Source organism: Apis dorsata, unplaced genomic scaffold, assembly GCF_000469605.1.
Source record: "Apis dorsata unplaced genomic scaffold, Apis dorsata 1.3 scaffold_295, whole genome shotgun sequence".
Classification (NCBI taxonomy): domain Eukaryota; kingdom Metazoa; phylum Arthropoda; class Insecta; order Hymenoptera; family Apidae; genus Apis; species Apis dorsata.
In genome coordinates, this window is record NW_006263570.1 from 2,308,295 (window position 1) to 2,319,253 (window position 10,959).

Consider the following 10,959-nt stretch of genomic DNA (forward strand, 5'->3'; position numbering starts at 1 on the left):
CAAAATTTTATTTTCAGTTTGTAAGGAAGAAATTGGAAATGCTTTCTTATATGAAATTTTACAGACATATATCAAATCTCAAGAAGGTGAACAAGATTAAAACTAGAAAAATTCTAAGAATTCTATTACTCAATATTTTGTTTTATTGTATGTTATCATATAAAAATTATTTCAACAAGAGTTTTAGAAAATTATTATGAGACATACTCTGACTTTTTGCTTGAATTTTATTGAATGATTCTATATTACTTCTATATCATTTCTATTTCTATTAAAATATGTTAAATATAAATATCTTATATATTTCATATTTCTATATATATATATATATATATATATATATAATGATAAAAGTAATATAATATGAAACATTTACTTGAAATTTATTGATAAATAATAAAATTTATTCATAAATCATTTTCAATCACTCATTTCAGCAAAAAAACTTGATAAAAAAATAAAAAAATTGAAACTTGTAATTATAGATCCAAACTTATATCATGTTTATTATAAATCTATTATACAAAATGAAATTTATTTTTATGATTATTAAAAAAAAAGTTTTTCTTAACATTTAATCAAATAAATATCATTTTTATCAAAATATTATAAGTATAACTAAATAATAATGGAGTCAAACATTTTCAACCATACGCACATGCACAGAAGGGTTCAGATAAACGCAAAGGTTCCAGCGGTAGGTATATGAATAGGGATCACATTTTAGCCTTGACCCAATAGATCTTTAACCTTGGTATTACATTCGACAGCGTGTGTATTATCACGTAATCCATGAAATATATGCTGAATGATTTCTTTTTCTTTTTTGTAAATATCGATATAGAAAGACCTTTATGATTTAAGAAATTCACAAAATATATAAATGAAGACTGAAAAAATATATTTTCATTTGTTCATATCTCTGAAATATATTGGCATATTCATACATTTTTTGAATTTATAGCTTTTTTATATAAATATAAATATTTAAAAAAAAATATGAAATTTTTATTAAAAACTTATTAAATTCTTCTTATTAAAAGTATTGAGTCTAATAAATGAATTGATAATAATTACTTAATTGAAATTAAGTAAATTATATTTTTAAGAATTGAAAAGCATACTGTTAAAATTTTAACTATAATTTTCAATTTGTCAAACAAGCATAACCATGAAATCGTTAATACATTTTATAACAATCAAAATTTCTTATTTTTTTCATTTGTAAAATTGCTAATGAATAGAAATATAATTAACAAACGATAAAAATCATTTAATAATCAATGAAACATAATAAATTAGAAAATAAAACTTTTTATAAGCTACACTTTTACACACTACATTGAGAGATCTGTCTCAAATTATACAAAAATATGCGTTCTAATTCAAGTAAGTAAAACACTCGTGTTACAAGTTCTCTAACAACAATCCAGAATGGCAAATGCCTTTCACTGTGCCAGCTAAAAAGTAAATGATATCAATGAAAAACTATCTAATAAGGAGGAACAAGTTCCTACTATGTACATAATATGGTCCGAATAGAAATATTTTTTTTTTCCTCAAAGCATATCGTACGATTTTACCACGTTCAATATTGATATCGATAATATTCAATAACTATTGTGCACTATCGAATCAGCTTGAGAGACGGACAATTGATACTGAGCTCGACATCGAGCACATCGTTTTGTTTTAACGCTAGACCAGCGAAGAAACATTCTGTATAATCAGTTAACTATTATCTTTCTCGATTTCCGTCGCGCCATACGACGACAGAAATTGTTCAAGCAAATTAAACGCGAAACATACTATTCTTTTCATTAAATCAATCACAACCGCATTATTCATTGCTTACAATTGTCCGGTCTCCCCCGGACGTGTAAATCTTTAAAGGTATTTCATATCTTGTTTAAATCTGCTTTTCTTTTTATTCTTTTCTTATGTCTTCGTTTATCTTTAAAGATAATTAAATTTATTATAACTGGCATCTACTGATACGATATAGATAGAGTGCAACATCGAGACAAAACGTTCGATATCATACACATTACGTGCAGCTCGTCACGTTGCTAAGATAACAGATACGACTTGCCAAAAGTACATTATTACAATAATAACTGTAAGAATCATTACCAAACCACTGATTGACAAACAAATAAAAAAAAATTACTTTTTTCGACGCGGAAAAGGATAAAATTGTTTGATATGAATGTAAAATTCATATATGAATATTATCGTATCTATTAAGCCGGAAGTCGAGTGGTTATACGCAATTGATGTTCTTTTATTTAATATAAGATTGAAGGGAGAGAAAATAATATTTTTTAATTCTGAGAAGATAAACTTTGTATGATTGGTTAACAAATTTTGGTTGATTTAAAAAAATCCGTTTTTTTCTTAAGCTTTAAAATATTTTTTATCATTTTTTGTTGATGAATTATTATTTATTCTGAGATAAAATAAATATTTTATAAATATTTTTGAAATTTTTTATATCTTTTGAATAATGATTAACATATTTCATTTCATTATTCATATTTTTTTGTTCGTTCTTTCATGTTTGTTTTTTAATAAATTAATTTTGCTTTTTATCCAACTATCAATTAATAACTATTAATATTCAATATACAATAATTATTAATTATATTCAAATATTTTTGATTATTTTCGTAATATTTATAAGTGAATACAAAACAACCAAAACATCAAAAATAGAGAAATATATTTTTAAATATTTTTTTTTTTAATTATCAAATTATCTTGTTTTTAATTTGAGTTAGTATAGTATATTTTTAATTTGAGTTAATATAATAATATAGTGGTGATAAATAAATTAATTAAGAAATCTTATATACATATGTTTTATATAATTTCATAAAAATACTGGAAATATATATATATATTTTTATTTAATTTCTAAACATGAATTGTATGTAAACGCGAATGAAAAAAATTATAGAATTGAATTATAAAGAATGGATTATCGATCGCTGCCAAATACATAAATCTGCCAAAGCCATATTATGAATGACGTAGCTCATATTTCTTGTAGATTAGTCATTGGAAGAGTCTTCCTCAGACTCAATCAGTTTGTAATATAATATTTTTATACTTTTAAAAATATTGTATTGTATCTTTCATTATCATTTGATTATAAAATTAAGAAATATATAAAATTAATAGAAATCAACTAAATCAAAATTGAAAAATAAAATTATCTTTTAAAATTACAAATATCAACTGTTGATATTTCAAATACTAATAACTATTTATTTGAAAATAATCAAAGTTATATTATTTCTAAATCGTGCATTGATATATTATTACAAGTGCAAATTCGAACCACGTAAAAATACATACAAACGAAATGTGCATATATAAATACGATAGTTGAACAGTTTGTATAACTGTTTTACGTAGATATTTCATATTTTTTTACATTACTCACTGTAATATTTATAGCTGATTTCGAATTCTTTAATTATCCATTATCTATATGCAAATTTCAATCTACGAATTATTATGTACATAAAATCTACAAAATATTAATTTATAAAAGATAATTTTTAAATATTTTAAATTAATTTCACAACCATTTATATATGTTATGAGCATTGAGCAACTCTTTACAGTATAAATGACGATTCAGTGAAAGAAGCATAGCAACATCCAATCCTCTTCTGAATTCGCATTACTCACAATATACAGAGACTGCGTCACAATCGGATTTTTAGCATTTGAACAACGTCCAAGAATTATTTCAAAATCGTATTTTATCAACGACTTTTATGCGTAATTCAATTAATTAACGACAAACGATGCAATGATAGAGAGAATGAAAAAACATCAGTACATTGATTACCTAAATGCAATAAGCGAGAATTATGCGATATTTCCGGGGGAAAACCGTGCTAATGTTATTGCACGTGTTTCATAGAACGGAAAGCAAAACATATGCGTTTGTTACAATTGTTCGAATCTGAAAAATATTTCTGCAATATGAGTCATTGATTGAAACTATACAGTTGTATATTAGATATTGGTTTGTTTTATAAATAAGTTATTGCATTTAATATAAATATTCGAAAAAAAGTTCTTTGACAATTCTTGAAAAAAATGTAAAATTTATTCGGATTTTTCGTAGAAGCTATTTAATTTGAAAAATATATCGCATATTAAACGAGGAAAATTATTCTTATCTATGAATTTATTTCATTTTCTTTCCTCTTTCTATTATAGCATTTTCACATATGTCAATGTATAAAATTTTTTAATTTTTCTAATAATTTTATGTATTAAATTTTCTTATTATAATGCTATTATAAACATAATAATCTTTTATGCTATGATCAATGATCATTTGTTTCAAAAGTGGCAATAAAATGTTCACTAATTCTATTGTTTGAAAGCAATAAATCGTGTAGTAAGGAAGCGATACTTTATTACATCATTTTACATCAAGATAAGTATATTTATCAAAAAATTTTCTCATTTTTTTTTACACTAAAATTTATATAAAAATGTATAAATTCGCTTTTTTGAATTTATATCTATATATATAATTCCTTTAAAATAAACATTTTTAATTAATGTAACAATCAAATTTTGAAATATAAAAGAAAATATCATAAAACATTATATGATTAATTACAAATCGCACAAAAGATGTATTGAACCGATCAGAAAGTCAACAAGTCCCGGTAAATACCCTCATGGAAACACTATAAAATCGTCCCCAGACACGATTGGCACGCTCTCAGCCATCTAACTATACGCATAAATGCATATGTATATGAATATATCGTACCTCGTCGATTCTTTCACCTTCACGAAGGTTAAAGAGCGAGATGCAGTTAGCAGTATGTAAGGATTTAATCGAAAGTGAACGGTCTGACACGAACACATAGACCACAATTATCAAAACATTTACTATACAAATGTATAATTTATCTTAAAAAAAAAAGAGATAGTTTGTTATATTTCTTCATACATATTCCTATAATATTTAATATTATTCTTCAATTGAGAAATTTCTCAATTTTATAAAAAATTATTGTATAATTTATGGATATTTTAAATATCTTTAAATAATCATTATCATTGAATAAAAATATGTGATTAAGTCTTAGTTAGTTTTCAGTTAGATCATCTTGTTATGTCAATAACTTGAAAATATAAATAAAATTTAATTTCTATTAAATATTCTATTTATATTTTGCACAAGAAAAATAATAATGACTATGTTTAACTTGCAGATATCGTATTTCTCTTATATTTCATAAAATATTATATTCTATTAAGTAATAATAATTTTAATTAAATTAAAATATTCTTAAAATATTAATTGAAATATATATTATTTCTGAATTTAAGCAAAAGATATTACAAAATTTTTTATAAATATAAAGATATGTTATCACATGATATTCATATAATATTTTTTATAAAATTTAAAAACTTCCTTTTCTAAGAACTTTTATTCTTTGTAATAAGAATAAAAATAAGTTCATATTATATATAAATATTTTCAATAATATAATATTCCAAATAATAAATAAACAATTACAAAATAAATTTGATAATATTATTTAGTAAAACAAAATATTGTAAAATGTACTATTTTAAAAGTTTTGATTTAAAATTTATACAGTCTAAAAGAAACTATTTCTATATATTTAATTTTAATTTAAGTTAACTTAGTTCAAACAAAATCGATGTTTAAGCCATATCGATTTTAAATTTTGTTATATAATATCACATAATTTTAACCACACATAATTATCTAACGAAATTTCTCTTAAGATGTCAAATTTTCTCATTTTGCAGATAAAATATTAATAATAATCTTCTACGATATATTCAAAAAAATGTTATTTTATCATGAATCAACATATAATATTGTACATTTATTATCAATGAGTCAGAATTCACCACAAATGAATGTGTTAAGAACATATTTGATTATTATCGTAGTTTTCCTCTTTGTAGTTTATTTAGAAAAATGTTGGAATATAACATTGAAATAATGTAAAAATATAATTTAAGAAATTAAATTTTTTATTATCAAATATCTTTTTCTTTTTTCATTTTATTTTATTAATATAATTTCTGGTAATTTCAATTTTGCTAAAGAAATACAATAATAAACAACAATATATATTTTTTAGAATTAGAAGAAAGATGAAAAAGAAATTTTAAACAGAACAGGTATTGCGTGAATAGTGTTAATTGAGCGTTCTAATTAGACAGTAAATGTTGGTACAGGACAATAAAAGAATTCGAAGCGTACTGAATGTCTTTTCGCGAACTATAAATGGCAGCAGTGACAGAACTGTGTGGTTTGGTTCAAAAATATATTACAATTCGGTTGTTCTTTTATTTATCGAAGAAATGAAAATGTTGTTTAATTTAGCAGGGGAATTAATTGAGATCAAACTATGATGAGATCAAACTTTTTCTCGATTATAAATCTTATATAAGTTGTAATAATTTCAAAATCACATTCTTCACTTTTTTTTCAATTCTTTTAATATATATGTAAATTTCTACTACATTTCAATCTAAAAAGTAATTCACTAGTATGCACTTCAAATGATATTTTATGAAATATTACAATATATATAATAATGATAAATTAATTTAAATAAATAATACTTAGAATATTCAATATATTTGTATATTAAAAAAGATCAATAAAAATAATGAAAACCACTGTCATATTTTGAAAAAACAATATGTACGTATATATATATCATCAATATTTGTAATATTTTTAAAGATTTATTCAAGAGTGTATTTAAATTAAAATTAAATTAAAATTAATTTAAATTAAAATTTATTTTAAAAATATCTTTAAGAGTTATTCTTTAAGATTAATTCACTAAGTTGCATAATTTTATTAGAATAAAAAACAGGTTAAGATAACCTTAAAATCTTTATCACTAATAATCATAAAAAAAAAACCAATTTTATCGTTTTGTTTCTTTTGTAAGATTAAGTTTACAAATAACTCGTTTGTATCCTTTATTTAGCAAATTATCAAATATTTGAACCAAATACAATACAACATGAATAAAATTTTTTCAATAGTTACACTTTTCAGTTGCGACCATTGATACTAAATAAATAGTTTTCCTAACACATTGCTCTGTTTCACTCATTCGTGGTTTATACAAATTTGTTTACGAGAGATGGGATACGTAATCGAGAAGAATACTTACATGCTGCCTACTTTCTGGTATAAGAGACGAAAGGGAGAGTCAGTGAAAGACAAGGAAAAAAAGATAACTAACAGCGCGCCAGCTATACGGCGTACGTGACCGACTGCACTTCGTGGGTTACCACTCTCGTTTTGGTTCTTAGTTTGGCGCCTGAGCCGAAAGATCGTTGCAATTTCGGGATCCTGACCTTCTCTGCCTACCATCACTTCTCTCTCTCTTTTGACCGCCTACGAGATTAAACACCGATGCTTGGAGAGATACGAGAAATCTTTTTTTTCACAATGCATATCATCGATATTATTTATAATTTACAATTATTTATACATTTGAAATTTTATAACAAATCAAAAAAGCTAACATATTTGCAACTATAAATTCGATTATAAATATTTGATTATAAATATTCGATTATAAACATTCGATTATAACTCGATTATAACTCGATTATAAATATTACGCGAGAAATCGATTTTTCAATATTATCGATATTTACATATATACATATTTTTTGGCGATATTCAAGAATAATTGGCTAATTTTATTATAATAGTAATTCATTTTTTATAATATATAGATTATTAGAATTTATTTAAATATTTTAAATTACTAAAATATTCCATCAATATATATAGGTACGTATTTACATACTATTGCAATTGAAAATGATTTAATTCTAATAAATATTTTATTAATTTATGAATTATTCAACATAAAATAATTCTATTGCCAAAGTTTATTTCAAATTAATAAACATTCAATTATGCGTTCGACGATTTAATATTTTACGCATAATTGTCAAATATTAAATAAATTTATCAAATTAAATAAATAAAAAACTTTTGTTCAAAAAATATTCTGGGATTAATTAATATCTTATTTCATGCATAAAAATAAAATATAAAAAAGAATATACAAAATTAATACAATCTTTAGTGTATATATATATATATATATATATATTAAAAAGATACATATATGTATATAATTTTGTTAAGTCCAATTCCCTTATTATTATAATATATTAACAGAATTTAATATATTAAATAATAAGATGTTAATATAAATCTTATTAATTTATAAATATATATTCAATATATATAATCAAATGAAATAAACATAAACTTTAATAAAATTAAATTAAATATAAAAAATAAATTAAACTAAATAAATATAATGTCTTTATATGTAATAATTAATAATAAATAAACAATTATATAAAATATGTAAATATACTTCAAATAACAAAAATATATATGCTTACCTTTGTTCTTCCATTGATTGTGTACTTTCCCATTTTTCCATTATTACACATTTTATTTGCCCTCATAATAACTGCATCAACTTGAGATATGAGCATCCCAATATTTTGACATTGTTTTTCTTTACCATCAAGCCACGTTATTTGATCACCACGAATTGTCTTTAAGTCATTTGCACCTGCTTTATTAGAAACCAATTGTCCATCCTTAAATAACCCAGCACTGTACATATTTAAAACTTCTTTTAACACTGCACCACCTTTTTCCGTTCCTAGAAAATTATCTACCACACACATACCATATTCATCCATGTCTCTAATCACATTTCTGCTTATATCGTCTATTAATTTTTCAAGATTATTTTTATTTTTATGGAGAAAAGGTGGTAGAAGTTCTTCTTCACGAGTTAAATGAACCTCTGGAAAGTTCTTCATACCGTTATGATGTTGAGTAGGCATATCTAATTCATTGTCTTGTAAATTATCAAGAATTCTTGAATCTTGTAAAGCAGGATTCAATGATTCTGTTCTGGCACCTAAGATTGTATCTTCAGAACTTCCTTCATATGTTATTGGAGAAGTCCATCCATCTACTCTATTAGTACGAGTACCTTTTGTTTTAATGTTATTAGATTTTCTTTTGGAATTTTGGCTTTCCTTATGATCTAATTGTCCTTTTATTTTTTCTGTCTGTTTGTTGATTCCTGTAAACAATAGAATCATATAATATAATCTTTAATTATGATAAAATGAAAATTATATTTATTTTATGCTATTTACAGTATATAATGAATTATTCATTACTAAAAATAATAATGATAAAATATCATTCCATTTTTTGTAGAATAAAACATACATTATTAAATGTTTACAGGAATATTCTAATATTAAAAAGCTTTGTAAAAAAAATCTGACGAAAACAAGATTTAATTTGATGTACCTTCAAGATGTTTCACGTTATTATGTACATCTGGAACAGTGTTTGATCCTCGCGTTCTTCCTAACACTGATTTCTCGCTTAGGTTAGAAACCACTGGTGCAGTTGAAATCTGGCAGTTCTTTAAAGATGATTCCTTCTTATTAGATTTTAGAATGGAATTTTGACTAGTAGCCGAAACTGTATCTGATACGATCGATTCCATAGAATGAATCGCACAAAATTCTTTATGACGTTTCCAGTCCCGTTTCTGGTGTTCTTTAGTACAATAAAAGACGGCCTTGCACCGTGAACATCTTAACAACTTGTCAGTCCTATTACAGACAACACAACCCACCGTTATACCTATTTGAACATCACCGCCGGGTGTCTGCGCACGACTGACTATCGGTCCGGACATGTTTCGTCGTTTATTTAGCAGCCACGAGTGCCGACGACATTTCTCCAATGAGGGAAGTCACACACGCACTCAATCTGCGTATGGTACTAGCGTGCTATTGAGACTCTGCAGTGCTTATACGTACGTTCGTCTTTAGATTACATACTACATATATGTTATCGAATCTGCAAAACACCTATTGGTGAAACGACGATCAAAACACCGATGCTTAATGTCCATTAGTTTTTACTATACATATATGTAATTGCGCATACGTACACTTATGCATCGATATATCAAATCGCACTGCATCGAGTTCTTTCTTTGAAAATTCATTTAAAAGTAAGGTATACAATTACTATCTTGATTGTTCATCACCCTTAAGAGAGCGCCACTTTATAACCATATTTTTGCAATCATAAAAATAATTCATTATATTTTGTAATTCAAGAAAATACTTTTTAATTGTATATTTATGTTTATGTTAAATATTCTTTTATTATATTATTCAATAGTAATTATTTGTAGTACAAGAAGTAAATTCAATTATATATAAATGAAAAATTATTAATATAATTTTATGCTAACTAAGATTGCATAGAAATAATTATAGGATAATTTTGACAAATAAATATAATGCGATTATATAATATGATATTGTAATATAAATTGTATAAATGTACATGTAAAATGTAATAAAATGTCTTCAAAACAACAAATATTTCTAAAATTTTATTTATTAAAAAAAAATATGTTATAAATAATGTTAGATTTTTGTATTTCATATCAAATATATGAAATTTTGTTTCTCTTCATAAAAAAGCAATGTTTCCATAGTTACGATATTCCTCCTGTATCATAACATTACATACTGTATGTATTGTATAGTTAAGTAATTCAAATTTCAACAAAATATTTTATATTTTATGAACAGAAAGAAACTTATTCTAAAAAAATGACTACTTTTATACCAAATGTGCACATTAAAGATGGAGAATATACAAAGACTATTTATTTAATGGTAGAATATATTTATATATTACAAATTATAATATTTTATCAATTAATGTTTAAATATAATTAATTTATAATATTTATAATATAATTAATTTATAATTATTATAAAGAATTTTTTAAATTATATTAATATTATTATTAAATATTA

General features: G+C 23.6%; 2 protein-coding genes across 4 annotated transcripts in view; one reads left to right on the forward strand and one right to left on the reverse strand.

Moving 5' to 3' along the window:
• LOC102677391 (egl nine homolog 1) overlaps positions 1-9,923 on the reverse strand; it is a 16,300-nt gene extending 6,377 nt beyond the window's left edge. Inside the window, exons 1-3 of one of the 2 annotated variants that reach the window (XR_004150741.1) lie at positions 9,419-9,923; positions 8,482-9,182; positions 7,221-7,447 (exon numbers count right to left, since the gene is read on the reverse strand). Coding sequence is in view for 1 of the 2 variants with exons in the window: in XM_006617285.2 (XP_006617348.1) it covers positions 8,482-9,182; positions 9,419-9,815 (1,098 nt within the window). In the remaining variant the exon portion in view is untranslated. The remainder of the gene's footprint in view (positions 1-7,220; positions 7,448-8,481; positions 9,183-9,418) is intronic. The other variant, XM_006617285.2, reaches the window with a different exon arrangement.
• Positions 9,924-9,998: 75 nt separating this feature from the next.
• The window catches only part of LOC102677258 (tetratricopeptide repeat protein 30A), a 4,974-nt gene continuing 4,013 nt past the window's right edge, over positions 9,999-10,959 (forward strand). The window contains exon 1 of one of the 2 annotated variants that reach the window (XM_031511208.1): positions 9,999-10,136. Coding sequence is in view for 1 of the 2 variants with exons in the window: in XM_006617284.2 (XP_006617347.1) it covers positions 10,750-10,815 (66 nt within the window). In the remaining variant the exon portion in view is untranslated. Of the gene's footprint in view, positions 10,137-10,665; positions 10,816-10,959 lie in introns of those variants that run through there. The other variant, XM_006617284.2, reaches the window with a different exon arrangement.